The sequence below is a fragment of the Danio aesculapii genome, chromosome 1 (assembly GCF_903798145.1).
Source record: "Danio aesculapii chromosome 1, fDanAes4.1, whole genome shotgun sequence".
NCBI lineage: Eukaryota > Metazoa > Chordata > Actinopteri > Cypriniformes > Danionidae > Danio > Danio aesculapii.
The window spans coordinates 35,776,729-35,795,199 of record NC_079435.1 but is presented as its reverse complement, the minus strand read 5'-3'; the positions used below and the strand labels follow the sequence as shown (position 1 = coordinate 35,795,199).

The following is an 18,471-nucleotide window of genomic DNA, read 5'->3' as shown; positions in this document are numbered from 1 at the left end:
ATGTTGTTGACGCCAAATTCTGACCCTACCATGCATATGTGTCAGCAGAAATAGAAACTCATCAGACCAGACAACGTTTTTCCAATCCTCGATTGTCCAATTTTGGTAAGCCTGTGCTAATTGTAGCCTCAGTTTCCTGTTCTTAGCTGACAGGAGTGCACCCGGTGTGGTCTTCTGCTGCTGTAGCCCATCCGCCTCAAGGCTTGACATGTTTGGCATTTAGAGACACTCTTCTGCATACCTCGATTGTAACGAGTGGTTATTTGAGTTACTGTTGCCTTTCTATCAGCTTGAACAAGTCTGGCCATTATCTTCTGACCTCTGGCATCAGCAAGGCATTTGCGCTCACAGAACTGCTGCTCACTGGATATTTTCTCTTTTTTTTCACACGATTTTCTGTAAACCTTAGAGATGGTTGTGCGTAAAAATCCCAGTAGATCAGCAGTTTCTGAAATACTTAGACCAGTCTGTATGGCACCAATAACCATGCTACGTTTAAAGTCACTTAAATCATCTTTCTTCCTCATTCTGATGCTCTGTTTGAACTGCAGCAGATCATCTAGACCATGTCTGTATGCCTAAATGCATTGAGTTGCTGCCATGTGACTGGCTGATTAGAAAGTTGCGTAAACGAGAAGTTGGATAGGTGTACCTAATAAAGTGGCCGGAGAATGTAAAGTACAATGATCTTGTTTTTTTTTTTGTATCTTCAGGCTCAGTTCTACAGCATGAATGCTATATGAACCAGAATGTATTATTTTCTTCTTTGTTCTGGTCCAAAAGAACCAAGAAAACAGTACCCCAGGTGTGAATTAAGAGTGTCTAATTCAGTGTAATCTCTCACATATGCTCACACTTGTGCTAAATTTGACCCAATGTGATAACTATAGAGAACTATCAATGAATCCACACATGCAGACGTTCTCATATTACAGTGCAGTCACTGTAAACAGCCAATGGCCTGACATGATATGCAAATAACCAAAATTTTCTGTCTTCCACAGTCATTACAAACTCCACTAAGTGGTTTAGTCCCCATACGCACAGTGTGGAAAACTAGACAGTGACCGCAATAAAATATAAATGGCCTCATGTGTGTACACAGAGAGTTGAAATATTAGGCCATAGGTGTAAATCAAGCCTCTCAGTTTAAGACAATCATAATGCATTGACATGTAGTAAAACTGCATTCACGTATCTACAAAACAGTAAATAGTAGATTTCTAATGTTTTATTCATTTTACTCAAGGAAGTGATTCAGCCAGTGGGACACAGGACACGCTTTGGTTGCTGTGGTGACAGTGGGTGGGAGGGGAAGCTGAAGCCCAAACACCTGATGTTTACGCGTGTGCAAATGAAAGAGCAAGAGGCTTATTGGTGAATTTAGTCCCTTCAGAGCCCATTAGAAGTATTGTGTCACCAGAGACTGCTGTGATGCATGTGATGTTATTGGTAACCAAACTAAAACTAGAAAAAAAGTAATCTTTGTTAACCGTAGTTGAATTGAAATAAATTAAAACAAGTATTACATGTAAGAATAAACAGTTGAAATGATAAATACTGTATTGGCAAATGACTGAATATGTAAAATGTAACGTAGAATGGAAAATATTTGGGTAAAATTAATCGTAGAAATTAACACAAAACTAAAAAAAGTAATTCAAACATTAAAAATAATTAAAATAGCAGCTATATTAAAAGTAAACATTGAAACAATTTCTGATTAACTAACATGGAATAACAATATATTTTATGTTTAAATTGACTCGATAATGTTTAGAGATACAGATCAAAATATTTGAATTGTTAATTCGTGCAATTCATTTAGTCTTACTGTAAATAAACATTACAAATACCAAATACACTGCATAATGGGTAATGTGATGTCTTCAATTTAGACATTGTATTTTTTGTTGTTGTTAATGGTTATTTGTATTAATAAATAATAGACATTTAAAGTCTGTTTTTTAAACTATTAATCTTTATTCTTAAAAATAAAGGAACATTATTGACCTGCAGTTCCAGGTTGATGAACCTTTAACGTTAATGGAACCTGTCCATCACATAAACAGGATCCAAAAATACTATAGCATCTCTATGAAAACTTTACGTTTTTAATAGTGTATGAACACCACCAATACTGGTGAAAACATTTCCCCCCAAAAATGAAAAGGCTAAAAAGTCAGAATTCCAAAACAATACACATTCACAGTCGTGCTATGATAGTGTTACACCGTAATCAATCAAGTGAGTACTTTAGGGGGGCTTTTGCCAATCGAGTTCCCTTACTTTAGGGTGTGTTACCGTGGCAATATGACAACAGACGAGCACCCTCCCCCGTTGACCTCACCCTGAGGGAAAACTTTTTTCTAAGCTTTGTTCCACAGCTTCTGAATGGATTGTCTACAATTCATCTCACCATGAGAAATGGGATGGGTTGCTAAAGAAGCTGGCTTCAGAGGATTACAATAAAGCACAATCTTTGACAAAGCAGCACAAAAGCACTAGTAATAGCCCTAAGGGTCTCTGCGGGGCAAGCTGATCAGCAGCAGAATCAGTCGAATGTATACATTCGTACTTTACACTTTTCTCTTGTCACTGTATATTCATAAAATACAGCCTGCTGTGACTAAGACAGATTTCAGATGATGTAATGTTTACTGACCATGCAGGCACAACATTGTTAAATAAAGGAGGGCTTTGGAGCAGGAACCATGGTATACTTTTCTTATTAAAGTCTGAACAACATGTTCAGATTACAGGGGAGCTGACTCATGGGACGAGTGAGGTTACACCATTACTGTGATCTTTAGTGATGCATCCTGTAGCGTGACAACGATCACACTGAAGGCTACAGATCAAACCTGAGTGTTAATGAGACGGAAACCCTGATGGATCGATCAGACATGAGAGAATTAAGACTCAAATAGTAGAATTCCAACAAATGAATAAAATCCATGTGTTTATATTTACATCACGGTGCCAAAAAACAACAAAAAAAAAAAATATATACTGTATATGTATGTATATATATATATATATATATATATATATATATATATATATATATATATATATATATATTATTATTATTATTATATAATTTATATTATTATATTATTTTATTATTATATATATACTGTTTATATATATATATATACTGTTTATATATATATATATATATATATATATATATATATATATATATATATATATATATATATATATATATATATTGTCATTAAAAGGGATGTTTAACCTATGTGGTGCTATCAAGAGAAGACTATTAAAATTATGCCTCTATAAACCCATTAAATCGGTCTGAACGCAAGGTATATGTGGTCTCTAGGACATTGCTAGAGCAAACAAAATCCTTCAGCAGCAGATAACAGAGTAAAAGGCTAAACGAAATGTATACAACTAAACATACACTTTAAACTGGGTTAAAAAACTTACCTTAAACAGTGTAAGGGAAATAAGCACTAGTTTTTCCCCTGTTGCGGCAGGTGCGTGTATCCTAGAAAAGGTGTGTGTTGGTATCAGCGGCATTCTGCGCGGCCAGCGCTGCAGCGACGCTCAAGGATGCAGTGCATTATAGTCTGCCGATGTTCTGCGCATGCGGTGTGCGCCGGGAGAGCGCGCATGAGCGGTGAGGTTGAGACTGGCTCAGGTGAATCTTGGAACCGCTTGAGCGTAATGTGTGTCACCCGCTGGTGACGAGGGTAACATAACACTGCTCAGGCACAAATATTAATATTGACACACATAGTCGCAAGCTGTTTATTAAACATACAGGTTTGTTTGGCAACCATGGAGACAATAAAGGAATTTTCTAGACACATACTGTAATTTGAGGATAATTTTGTAGTTATTTACAGAAATCTACTTAGTGTTCTTATGCAGTTTGAACTCGAATCATATATCAGCTTTTTTGTTCAAATCTAGTTGGCAGTGCTGTGGTGATTTGCATACATTTTGCTTCCCGGAGAAACAAAATAAATCGTTTTTAGACACCACAGTCGAGTTCTCACATTTCATCTGATGAAAAATATTATCAAAATATTGTTATATCAAGTGAATAACATACAGACACATAAAGTTTAACGACATAGTGCTTTTCATAATGCATAATTACAATGCTGTTATAAAAAGGGGAAATAAGCATTCCTTCATTTCCAAAGGCGAATGAGGAAAAGAAAATGTAATACATTGAGCCAACCATAGTACGTTTAGTGTTTACCGAATTGTTTTGGATTGACAAGGATTTCTTTGTTACATTAAATCGACAAATTATGTAAGCCACTCACAATCCACCTTGCTATGCCAGTCATCATTTTTGATGACTAAATGAGTTAAAACTTAAAAACATTTAAAATAATAATAAAAAAAAACTTAAAATTGGTTCAGTCAGGGGACTGGGTCCAACAAACGTCTTAAACGGTTCAAATTTAGTTAGCCTATATAAACATTGTGATTCTTGTGCTAAATAAAACAGACAATAAAGTATAACATTTAACTTACACGATTTAAATTTATTACAACAGAAGTACAAACATATAGATTTCGACTTACATAAGGGGCTGTTTGATATTGGGTTGGACAAACTGAAGCTTTGGCTTTATACACATTCTATACTACAAACGGATGTCAGTGAAAAGGTGAACTTGAGTTAGAGATGCAACAGTGCCCTCTGTAGGCAGAATTCAGTCATGAGTCTATGAGAAGCTGTTCGTCATAATGCAGGGGTTTTCAATCTTTTAGATGACATTTACCCTATTCACGCTAAAATGCAATATGCATCAATTTTATTTCTTGTATTAAGACTACCCTTATACAGTGGAAAATAAAGTGAAAATACTACTTGGGAAAATTGAGTAAATATATCTACAGTTGAAGTTTAACTGAGAGATTTTTTTTCAACACATTTCTAAACATAACAATTTTAATAAATCATTTCTAATAACTGCTTTATTTTATCTTTGCCATGATGACAGTAAATAATATTTGACTAAATATTTTTCAAGACACTTCTATACAGCTTAGTGACATTTAAAGGCTTAACTAGGCAGGATAGGGTAATTAGGCAAGTTATTGGATAATGATGGTTTTCCTCTGTAGACAATCGGGAAAAAAAATATAGCTTAAAGGGGCTAATGATTTTGACCTTAAAATGGGTTAAAAAAAATGTAAACTAAATGAAATAAAACAAATATATATATATATATATATATATATATATATATATATATATATATATATATATATATATATATATATATATATATATAAAAATATTATCAGACAAACTGTGACAATGTCCTTGCTCTGTTAAACATCATTTGGGAAATATTTAAAAAAATCAAAGGCGGGCTAATAATTTTGACTTCAACTGTATTTATATACAGTTCTCAGCATATACAAGTACACCCCCACAAATCTCTCATTTAAAATATTTTCTATAGGATGCTTTACAATAATATATTTGTACATATACATTAGTTTAGTCAGTAGTGAAGCCAAACCCGAACCTTATATAAAAAAAAACAATGTACAATAATGGTTCAAAAAATAGTAGCCCAAATTTATGTTAGGAACAAAAAATTAAATAACGTTTTCAAACATAGCAAAAATCAAGAGAAACAAAAAATATATACATTTTTGTTGAAATGTTGTAGTTTGTAAAAAACTTTTTGCAACATTTTGCATGAATTTAAATGTATTATCTTTCCATTTCTAAAGATGTTCTGTGACTAAAATATTATTTAAAAAAATATATCTGTTTAATAAATCAGTTTTGTTCAAATGCACCAATATATTACCCATATTCACTGAGAAATGCATAAAAATATTCATTTTCAAATTGGAGTGTACTCAATTATGCTGAGCACTGAACATTTCTGCTCATTAAAGTACTGTTTATCTATTTAATTTTTATGCGTGTAGTTTTTGTTTATTTATTAATTATATATTCTTGTTGGATTCCTTATTTTTATTATTGGATTCTATAATTTATTGAAATAATACCCTTCAATCCAAGAGATAAACATAAAAAAGAGAATCATACAGAAAACCTAAGAATGAAAAGTTTTATTGTCTCCCACGATTCAACATTCAGAACAGTGTCTTTTTTTGCCCTTAAACACCCATTCCATTTGTTAATCAACAAATCCTCAAAAAGCACACAGCAAAATTCCTTTATACCCAAGGTAAAATACAAGATTTTACAAATATATAGATGTGTCTATGCATGTCAGTCAGTTCTTATACGTTTACTGTACATTGGTGTCTGTCTGCTGTGAGGACAGAACTGAAACGTCACACAGAAAATGAAGGTAGTTAGTTAGTTGTACATCAAATAAAAAGAAGCAACACAGGTATGAGACTATTTAAGCTTCTCCAAGAATAAACAACTGCATAATTTTGTATTGTGAATAAAAGTCAAACTTAACATCCCATTTGGCATCAATATATATATAGTTTTATATTACTTTGTTCTACATTCATATTTTCATACTTTCATATTTTCCCCACACACAAAATTCCTGCCATGGCAGAATTCCTTTAGATGGGTAAATCTAAAATGGATTAGTAATGGAATAACCAAATGTTACAGCTTTTTTTTTTGTCTACAGAGTTAAACTCATTAGACACTACAATAATTAGAGGGGAATGATTCAGAATAGCTTCCACCAAAAAGAAAAACAACAACAACAACTAACAAAACATACAAACAGCGGAGGCAGCAGACATCCTATTTCATGACAAATCAATTTGGTTTACATTTTGTACAAAATAGTTTCCTGGCTTAGGAAATGGAATGCAATGTTCTTTTTTAACTCAATAAAACAAAAGAAAGATAACACGGATTGTAGTTTCAAGTTAAATAGAGTGTGCTGGTTTATATGCATGTGTGATTATCCAGGGCTGTGCTTATTGGTCCATTCTGTGGTCTAAATGATGACAGTGGAAGTATTTTTTTCTCCTCCTCCCGAAAACACTGAAGAGGATTAGAATTGAGGATTGACAAAGAGCAAGGCACATCAAGTCAGAAATGAAGCCCCGTTCCCTTCCCATGGGATCTACAAAAGGTAAAATGCCAAAGACTGAGAATTTCTAACCTGCCCTTTTTGATTTTTTTGTAAATGCAGCATAGTTAATATTTCAGATCAACATGCCCTCGAAGACGGCAGTGTGTGTGAAGATTATACTATTATATGTGATGACAATACAACAATTACGCAATTACAGTACATAAGAAAGGACAGGAGAGGTGGACACCAGGATGTTCTAGAAAAGGCATATATTCGTTTAGACTCAAGTCTTTTTTTTAAGTCCAAAACTGGTTAGAATTTTAATCATATTTGTCAAAAAACTACTTTAAAGGCTCTAAACATTCTTCCCATGTCTTCCTGATCAATTTGTCTGCATCTCTTATACCATAAAGTGCTGGTAACTGGATTCAAAAACAACAAGATTGTTTTCTTTTTGCTGCACAAGAGAGCGCAAACTCTTAGACAAAAGAAGCATTTATTTAAAACCTAAACTTCAAGTGTAAAGTCAGACATAGCAAGAACAAAGCGAGGAGCTAAATATTTCTCTTTTATCAAAAACGGTTTCCTGTCGCATACATTCATTGACAGGTTTTAGTGTCCTGAAAAGAGTAAAAAGGGAAAGGAGTGACGGGAGACATTTTTGCTTTTTTTTTAATTTGGTTTCCTCATGGAGTGCATTTTTTAAAAGGGATAGTTCAACAAATGTTAACTTCCTCACACTCAAGTTGTTTTAAAACTGTATGAATATCTTTCTTCTGTTGAACACAAAACAAGTTATTCAGAAGAATATTGGTAGGAACCAAAAAATACCATGGAAGTGAATGGCTGTTTTTTCCATCATCCTTCAATACGTCTTACTTTTATTTTCAACAGAAGACAGAATCTCAAACAGGTTTGAAACAAGTGGAGGATGAGTACATGAAAGAATTTGTGTTTTTTTAGGGGTAAACTATCCCTTTAAATGTGTGCAGAGTTGTGAACCAAACCATCTGACTCAATCAGTGCTCCTCGAGCCAGGATGGGGTTTCTCCCCCTGGTAACTTTAGCTTGATGTGGAACTGTTTAAGGGTCTGTTCCAGCTGCTGTTGGTTGCCTGCGAAGTATGCTGCGATGGCATTGTGGAAGAGAATCAGCTGGTTGTGTAAAACCTTCACCTACGCAGAACAAGAGAGAGCTCAGTAACACAGACAGAGGATAGATTTCAGAAGTACTTTTAAAGGGAGATTGTAAGATTTTACTTTTCAGAGTACACATTTGCACTATGTGGACCATTTATATACATATATACAGTTGGAGTCAGAATTATTAGCCCCCGTTTATTTTTCCCCCCTAATTTCTGTTTAACGGAGAGATCTTTTTTCTAAACATAATAGTTTTAATTACTCATTTCTAATCACTGATTTATTTTATCTTTGGTATAATGACAATAAAATTTGACTAGGTTCATTAGGTTAAATAGGCAGGATAGGGTCATTATGCAAGTCATTGTATAACGATGATTTGTTTTGTAGACTATTGAAAAAAGATTTAGCTTAAAGGGGCTAATAGTTTTGACCTTAAAATGGTCTTTAAAAAATTAAAAACTGCTTTTATTTTAGCCGAAATAAAACAAATAAAACTTTCTCCAGAAGAAAAAATATTATCAGACATACTGTGAAAATTTCCTTGCTCTGTTGAACATCATTTGTGAAATATTTAAAAAAAGAAAAAAAATTAATAGGGAGGCTAATAATTCTCATTCAACTGTATAACTTGATACTAGCTGCAGCAGACAGTCCAGAAAATAGGGCAGGTGCAGTGTTTTGGAAAATAAACGTTTTAGGGAAAATACGTTTTGATTTTATGAACATTCAAATTGCAATTTGGTTAATATATATGCCTATGCATACTACAACTGATACTAAATAGTCACCAAATTAATTATGAATATTACTGTATAACATATCACAAAAATCATTAAAAATGTTAAATGTTTCTATTTTTATAACCAATTCATTTAATTAACATATTCAGTCGACAGCCCTTAAAATGAGATAGACATACTGATTTGACAAGACAAATACATTGAATCATCGGCCTACCTTGTTTTCCTCCAGAAACTTGAGTTTGACAGAGACGTCATTGCGCATTTTCTCATATTTTTCACGGTGGATCTGGAACTGTTGCTGGGAGAGTTCGATCTTGGGAAGTGTGTTTGCGTCCCGTGGACCCAGATTGAGCTCCTCTAAATCTGTGCGATACGCATCATACTCAATCCTGCCAAAAGACAGCACAAAGCTTACAGAATGAAGATGGTTCTGTTCAACCCATAGATATAAAGGTGGTATACAGTGCTTTAAAAGATCGGTTCAGACCTTGCCGCTTCATATTGCTTAATGTTGATTAGGGTGTCCTCTATAGTTTTATCCACTAGAGTTTTAACATTGGCGATAAAGAAGCTGATCGCTCCTAACAGAGTTTCTCCATTCTTTGCCAGGAGTTTTTGGGTTTCAGCGTTGTAGCCAAATTCCTCCTAAAACAAAGAAATAAATAAAACACAATGACATTTCTGAATTGGGAATACATTTCAGGCATTTTCCATTCATTTTTCTTGAACTAGAATGATTTAGAACACGTATAATTTACAGTAACCAGAATTCATTATTAAATGTTAAATAAAGCTTTTCAAGCATTTCATTCTGTTACTAATTGTTGTTTACTTTAATGATAAAACATTTGAAACCACTAAGAGTTGACAATAACAGAGTTGACATTTTCCACCATTTTGTGCTTTAGCTCAAGATGCTAAACTTAAACCAGATACCACATATCATCTATAAAACAGAAATGTATGCATTTTCATTATATTATTGTTTTTAAAAAGTGAATGAGAGACTCACTGAAGAGTTGACGAATAATGTACTATAGGTGTACCTAAATATTTAGCAAAAAAATACTGAAAGAAGAATATGAGATGTGCTTTAATGCTTTCTGCAAGTTAGATTCTTTTTCTTACAGTACTTTAAAGATTATGAAAAAGATGTAACAGGATGACCAGAAAGAACAATGTAAAAAATGCTGGGTTCCACACAATCAATTTGTGTTGGAACAACATGAAGGAATTTATACATTTTTACAAACGTAAGTGGATTGCACATAACACACCTAACTTGTCCCTCAAAAAAACTCAAGACTTGAGTCGTTTCAGCTCATTTTAAAGTAGTAGTTTGAAAAAATAGCAAATCTCATTTTTGAGTGTAGGGACAGACATAAAGTATTACGGAAATTGCAAATAATAGAGAAAATTGATTTTTCATGCAATTGTTTATGTAACTTATAAAAGTAAACGCACTCAAAAAAATTTTGTCATGATAATTAAATGAATGTAAGATTCAGGAGGTGGAGACAGTCAACACTTATAACTAGTGCCTAATTTGAGCCAGATCTTGCAGGATCCTGTACTAGGAAATGTCAGATATTCGTGTTTTGCATTCCGGTATTTATTTTAATTGATTCAGCATTAACTTTTGCATGCTGAATAACTGCATGTGTGTGTCTGTAAGAGAGAGAGAGACAGAAAGAGGCACGCGCACACACATAAAGGTAGTCATCTTTGACCAATCAGCTTTCTTGTGTTTACAATTACATTCATTGGTTGGTTGGTTATTATTGTTTTGCACGCAGTGAGCAGTGAAAATAAATAGTATAAATAATAATAGTGGCCTGCTTATATAATATTTGTATTTTCAAAATTCCAAAGGGACAGTCAAGCATATATTATTTTAAAAACCACATAAATCTGATAATGAGCCTGATCAAAAGAAATCTCGTGAAGATCAAACTGCGCCCCTGGATCAGGATAACAGGAGACAGAAACAAAGCCAGAAAACATGCCTTAACTGTGGGCTCTTCTTGAAAATTAGACAGTCATTTTCACTTGGCGCATAATAGTGAAACGAACTGAATGTCAGTGGCGTTAGTAATCTGAATAGTGATGTTTCAAACGATTTATGTTTGTAGTAACATGTTTGTTTTTTTTAATCCATGGTTTACCCATAACATTATTTTGCACAAAATTTTAGGCTTTTTTTTTTTTTTTTCGCTATAACCGCTTAGTAACGTCAGGTTCCAGGAAAACAGAAATTGTGTGGCGGACGTCGGTCATGGTACGCTTTATTTCTTTGTTTTGTTCCAGAAATTACTCATTTACAAATTAAGCTAGTAACCACTCTTCAATAATCTTGTTTGATCTTCATGTTTATCAAATGTCGATTTTAATGTAAAAAAGCCTAAATTACCTGTTAATCACCAAAAGTACACAAGGCTTAAAATAAAACATTCAATTCATATGAATCTGTTTAAAAACATTAATGGATCTTCTGAATATTGTTTGATGTACTCACATGTAGCGCAGGAGTCTTGAGACTAAGGTCAGCAAACGCGTCCCCGAGCTGCCTCTGCGTCAACAGTATCTGCTCCAGCTGAGAGCACAGGGTCTGTGCCAGTTTGATCACATGCTCATATTTGCGCTTGTTGTCTCGAAGAACATCAATCTGAGCCTCCAGCTCCAGATCAACTGTGCGGGAGCCACGGCCTAACTTCTCTGACAAAATCTGCTTTGTGCACTGCAGAGAGGGATATAAGATACCAAATGTCTTAAAAGATGCGTAAACAGACCAAACAAATAAAACTTTTTAACCTCTAAAGGCCCAAGGTTTTTTTTTTACATGCATTTTTTTATTTCTCTTTGCTATTTGGGCTTATTAGAACCTAATTAGAATAAAAACAGTATTAAACAGTAATAAAAACAAGTATCATCGGTAACACTTTATAATAACTACACACTATAAATGATTTATTAAGCATTAGCAAATAGTTAATTCATTATTTGTTAAGCATTAACTCCACATTAATAAGCGTTAGTAAGCAGTTTATAAATGCTCTGTTCTTGACTTACAAACATATTTATAATGTGCTTAATACTTGTACTTTCATACTTTGTTAATGATTTATTTTTCATTACTAAATTAAGTATCACATTATTAACAAACCATTTGTATTTAAAAGTAGTTGAGGGTTTTTAGGATCATTCAGAACGAGTTAGTAAATGATTAATAAACTATTAAAATCAACGTTTATATGTCTTATTATTCAGGCATATATTAAGGGTTACTATGTATGTTAATAAATCCTTTATTAACTCAACTTCATCTAGTTTTGTGACCTAATCTAAAGTGAGGACTATTTATGCTTTATAAATCCCTTATAAATGACAAATAAAGGCTCAGTTAAATTCTAAACAGGAAAATTGACATTATTCATTCCTTTTCATTTAAAGATACACAAATAAAACTGTACTTCAAATGAAAAATAAATCTTTGCAACCTTATCTAAAATAAATTACTGTAGAGTTTAAACATTGCACCTTATTATATTGTTAAATTATTATGTTGTTGTTGTTTTATCCAGTTTTATGTCGTATTTTGACACTCCTGTTATTTGGCAATGTTTAAACTTTACTGTAATTTTATTTTTTAGAAAAGATTGCAAAGTTTATTGTTCATTTGATTCTGAGCCTGTAATTGTCATTTATAAGGGATTTATAAAGCATAAATAGTTCTCACTTCAGATTAGGTCACAAAATTGCATGAAGTTGAGTTAATAAAGCATTTATTAACATATTAGTTAACTATTAGTACATGCCTGAATAATAAGATATATAAATGTTGATTTCAATAGTTTATTAATCATTTACTAACTCGTTCTGAATGATCCTAAAAACCCTCAACTACTGTTAAATACAACTGGTTTGTAAATAATGCAATATTTAATTTAGTAATGAAAAATAAATCATTAACTTAGTATGAAAGTACAATTATTAAGCACATTATATAGGTGCTTAAAAGTCAAGAATACAGCATTTGTAGCTGCAGTTATAAACTGCTTACTAACATTTATTAATGTAGAGTTAATGCTTAACAAATAATGAATTCACTAGATGCTAATGCTTGGTAAATGGTTCATAGTGTGTAGTTATTATAAAGTGTTACCGTATTATCTTTTGATGCGATGTACTTTTAGAGAAAAATTATGTCCATATGCGTCCGAATTTAAATAAAACACTTTTCCTGAATGTTTTTTTAATGCATATTTAACATAGACATATTTTTTTTACTTGCTTTGACTATCAGAGAGTAAAAACACATTTTTTTTTCCCATTTTGGATAGTTAAAAATAATGTTTGGGACATTTCATATGCTGCAAAAAAATTGCAGGATGACACTGTATGTCTGTAACAAAATATAAACCATTCACAGTATTTTAAATAGCCATATAAGAGCTAAAATGTGCTGTCCAGTGTCCACATATGTGGACACTCAAGCCTTAGGATGTTATTGTTTAAAAAGGAAGTTGTTACATCATATCAAAATTGCATTAATGAGGCGAGGAGAAAAAAAGCTGTGCACTGTAAAGGCAAGTTTATACTTCTGCGTTGACCTGGATGCGGAACCTGAAATGTACCCATCACCAAATTTTACTACACATTGTGATGACACTGAGCGCAAGATTTGTGATTGACTGGCTTGGTCTGTGGTGAGTGTGGGCCAAGAGCTACCAATGAGAGCTGTAGAAGCTAGGCCGTGGCAGGAGTGTTTAACAAGTCCTGAGGAGCAAGAGCTTAAATGAATACTATTGTTTTGTGTTTATTTTATGATTAAAGTTGATGAATGTTTGTTGGTTCCTGCCACTTCCCAGAATGAGTGTAATTTTGAAAAACTGTTACAGTAGCAACCCATGCATTTCCGGCATAAACTCAAAACTCTGGGAGAAATATTAGACAGAATGGAGCATAGAAATGCCATTGCCTAACAACATTTCGGAAGTGTTTTTCCCAGAGCAACACAGAGAACACAGAAGCATAAATGCTTACAACATTAGATACGTGCTATGGGATATGGCAAACACTCAATGCTGATGCATAAATTGAGCTTTAGACACAAAAAATGCATTGTTTGCACATAGTTTAAGCATATGCAATAGTTTTATATAATATTTTACAAATAATATTTTACAGAAAATACCAATGTTGGGGTAAGTTAATTCTGAAAGTAATGCATTAAGCAGGTCGCACACCAGAAGCGCCGCGCCATGCATTTTAGAATTATAAACATAGGTTTCTATAAGGGTACACACACTGGCCACAGTTGCCAGCTTTCCGAGGCGCCCAGCCACATCTCTGGACACTGTTTATGTTTCTGCCGCGCCGCCTAAATAGTTTCATTTGAAATATCATGTGAATGTGCGCCTCTGGTGTGCGATACTTCCAACTGCCATGTGCGCGCCGTGTTGCGGCACCGAGCAGCTTTACAATATTGAGTTACTCCCCAAACAAGTAACTAGCAGCATAACTTTTTTTTTTTTACTTTTTATGGTAAGTAGTACATTACATTACTTTTGAATAACTTTTTTCTTCATTTCGGTTGGTTCCCATGAGGAGCAAATTTATTTAAAAAAATAATAATTAATTAAACTAAAAAGTAACTGCATTACTTTACTTATTACTTGTAATGTATTACCCCCAACACTGAAAACTACATATTCGCAACATGTACTTAATATGTGAAAATTCACACATTTTCTACCTTATTGACTTTCCATATGTGAAGGCTACAGCGGACCTACCATGTGAACGACGCAGAAGTATAGTCGCATTGGTGTATATAGTTTATGATCTCATTCAAGCTTTTGCACTTTTTATGACCTCTGATGAAGCATCATTAAATATATTTGAGGTGCTTTGTGCCCTGCATAAGTGTGTGTGGATATTTTTTCCTCTGGATATACTCACTGGACTAACTGTTATATGAGACATCTACCACAGCGACTTTACTTTTACATTGCATTCAGGAGTAATACATAAAATATTTACAAACATAAAACCATGTACCCTGGTTCACTGCACTCCCACCCCCCAAAAAATAACTTACATCATCCACAATGGAAAAAACCCCACAGTATTAAAAACCAAGGGTATGTGAACTTTCACAGGGGGTTATTTTAATAAGCAATGTTTATGTCTTTTAAAGTATGTAAACATCTTTTATGTAAAATATCTTACTCCGGACGGTACTAAATAAAATAATTACATTCATTTTGTATAATCTCTCTTTATTTTGTTTAACTTATTCACATTTTAAAAGATTCTTTATTGGGTATGTAAACTTAAGCAACTTAAATGAGAACAGATGTTATCAGAATAACTCACTTTGTAAGTGTTGATGCTCCACTTCCTCACCAGCTCCAGTTTCTCTATTGCAGGACTCTTTATATCATCAGCAAGAACCACTGCACCTCCCATCTGCTGCTCTCTCAAAGCACCTGATGACAGAATGAGTCCGTTTACGGTCATAATAACTGACTGTGACATGATAAAACCCCTTTACTCTCCTTGAGCATCAGTGGCTATCAGGCCCTAAATATGTCAACCGATGTAAAAACTATCAGGCCCTAAATATGTCAACCGATGCAATAAAGTTTTGTGTGATTGGCTAAATCGAGTTAATTAGACTGACACCATCTGTAGAGAAAACTACATCATCATCCAAATAAATAAATAATATATATATATAACACATCACATATCATCTGTAAATATAATATAACAAAATAAAGCCAAACTAATATAAATATATGAACAACTAATATATTAGTTGTTCACATTTACTTTAACATGTTAAAGACATTAAATTTACTGACATAAAATACAAAAATTACATAAAACAAACATAAAAAACAATTTGAAAGAAATTCTGAATTGTAATATTAAAGGAATAACATTAATGAAACAGGATGAATAATATTAAACACTGAAAAGCAGACAGCAGACGGTAGAGACGATAGGAAATAATAAAAGCCGTGCATTTTTTTGCATTACTAATGTCTTGTGAGGGGGAAAAAAAAAGAAAGGGATGTAACTAAATTCATTATTGATTAAAAATCAATCGATTTTTGTGATCAGTCAGGAAGGGAAAAGGTTATAATAGTGCGGTCAGCCAAGATAAATGAGCCCAAACTCAAAGTTATTAAAAAGGAAAACAAAATGAGGGAAGACGAGACCTGAAGACACCAGAGTTGGCAGAGTTTAAAAGAAGCAAAACACCTGTCAAAGCCAGAGAAGATGTCAAATTAAATTTCTTTTAAACTGCTCATTTTAACAGACATCACGAGAATCTACTAGAACAAGCAGCGTCTTTAGTGGGGTACAGTGTGATTAGTGAGGAACGAATGCTTGGCGTCTTCTGTTACAGTCTGTTGTACCTTTCTGTATCTCCACCTGACTATCGCTGATGCTGCGAGCGAGCCGACTGGCTGCTGCAGGACTTGCCACAACTCGAGGTGTGCTGGCCTGCGGTGGCGACCCTAAAAATGGTCAGTGATGAATTTTGATGGTTTCAGACTCTGAATAATTAGAATCGTAAAGTACAGCCACAGAGGTGGAACACGATAAAAGTACATTTTTAACTAAAAATTCATGTTTATTAAAAGCATGCAGCATTATTTGTTATAGTTTTAAAATATTAATATAGTATTATTACTAGCACATTAAAGAGATGTGATTGTTCAGACATTTATTCCCTTTTTATTTTTGATCCCTATACTTGACATTCCACTTTAAACTGAAATCTTGCAAATTATATATACATATGATATAATACTTTTCAAAATAAGTTCAGGCTTAGCAAAAATAAAATAATAATATAATAAATAATTATATACAGTCAAGCCTTATTCATACCCCTAGGCAAATTCTGAATGTTATTTTATTCAACCAGAAAGTTATTTTTAAACCGGAAATGAGACAGATGTCTCCCAAAAGATAATACAACAATGTATAAGAGGCATCATTGTGAAAAACAAATATTTCTCAGCTTTTATTTACATTTGAACAAAAAAAATGGCTTGTCGAAAATTATCCATACCCTACTTAATAAATAGAAAAGCCTTTATTGGTTACTACAGCAATTAAACACTTCCTATAATTGCTGACCAGCTTTTTGTGCATCTCCATTGGTATTTTCCATTGGTACTTTCAAGTGGGAGGGTCTCCTTGCCATCACCTTTGATCTTTAGCTTCCTTTACAGATTCTCAATTGGATTTAGGTCCGTACTCTGGCTGAGCCACTGCAAAATGTTAATGTTTTTGTCTGCTAACTACTTTTGCTGTGTGTTTTGAGTCATTGTTGTGCTGAAATGTCCTCTGGTGCCCAAGTTTCTCTGCAGACTGCATGATGCTGTTGAGAATTTTGATGTATTGCTCCGTTTTAAAGGTGCTATTTACTGTGTTTAGGTTCCCTGTTCCACTGGTTGAAAAACAACCCTAAAACACTTCTAGGTTCTAAGGCTTTTCTGTGCCTTCTCTGGAGAAGTGGTGTCCTCCTTGTTTATCAAATCTACTTGTTTATTTTGTAGATAACTGACCAATAAAAAAATACATTAAAATACAGATACGAATAAAGATACTAATTCCAAAAATATTTTTTTCCCCCGACAAAAATATATGAATCATATATTTTTGTACTTCCCCATCTGCTACACAACTGTGCAGTGTTTGTTTTGCTCCATGGAAAATAAGGATTTAATTAATGCTCCACTGTAATTGTTGCATCACAAACCTCTGTGATATATACTGGCTACATTTTACATAAACTTATTTATAGGAAATTATTATATGCTATAGTAGCCTGTAGCCTATACTTTGTCAACACATTTGCGATTTGTTGTCCCTCATCATCGCAGCGGCATTATGCGCGTCTGTTTATAGCTTCTGTAAATAAAACATTTGAACAGACTTTCAGCAAGGCCTATATTGATATACTGATATTTCTGCGCCAGTTTGACACTACACACAAACTGAGCATAGTTTAACTAATTCAAAGCACTAGGTCACCTGAACTCAACATAAGTGAGATGGAGAAAATGAAAGTGCAGTGCAGAGTAGGGTTGGGCGATGTCGACCAATTTGGCGTCGTACGATGTCTAAGGTGTAACATTAAGATTGACGATGGCATTGTCATCGTAGGCAGCGGTGAATTACTTATTTATGAATAATTAATTCATTCATAACAAATTAATTACTTCATCTGACCCGCATGGTCTTTGTTTTACCTATAACCAAATCATAAATAAATAAAGATAAGTTACAGACAAATTACCACCTGTCAATCACTTTTTCTGTGGGACTCTGGCATGAATAGACAGAGTGATCGGTTGGTTGGTAAAAAACGTGCACAACCAACAGGAACCAACTAACAGTATCAGAGGTTTTCGCTAAAATTACTAAGTACAACCGTGAAAGCGAAAGTCTGAAGCAGTGTACTGACGCTGTGACACGTTACCTGATAGATTCAAAAGACCAAAGAGTCGTTAGATAGAGACAAGA

The 18,471-nt window shown here is 33.6% G+C and overlaps 2 protein-coding genes across 3 annotated transcripts in view; both read right to left on the bottom strand.

Moving 5' to 3' along the window:
* The window catches only part of fhdc1 (FH2 domain containing 1), a 44,040-nt gene extending 40,471 nt beyond the window's left edge, over positions 1-3,569 (bottom strand). The window contains exon 1 of the mRNA XM_056459510.1: positions 3,457-3,569. The gene's annotated coding sequence lies outside the window, so the exon portion shown is untranslated. The remainder of the gene's footprint in view (positions 1-3,456) is intronic.
* Positions 3,570-6,072: 2,503 nt separating this feature from the next.
* arfip1 (ADP-ribosylation factor interacting protein 1 (arfaptin 1)) overlaps positions 6,073-18,471 on the bottom strand; it is a 39,700-nt gene continuing 27,301 nt past the window's right edge. The window contains exons 5-10 of one of the 2 annotated variants that reach the window (XM_056459488.1): positions 16,350-16,451; positions 15,298-15,410; positions 11,435-11,656; positions 9,407-9,564; positions 9,134-9,308; positions 6,073-8,206 (exon numbers count right to left, since the gene is read on the bottom strand). In XM_056459488.1, the coding sequence (XP_056315463.1) occupies positions 8,051-8,206; positions 9,134-9,308; positions 9,407-9,564; positions 11,435-11,656; positions 15,298-15,410; positions 16,350-16,451 (926 nt within the window). In that variant the 3' untranslated portion in view covers positions 6,073-8,050. The remainder of the gene's footprint in view (positions 8,207-9,133; positions 9,309-9,406; positions 9,565-11,434; positions 11,657-15,297; positions 15,411-16,349; positions 16,452-18,471) is intronic. The other variant, XM_056459496.1, reaches the window with a different exon arrangement.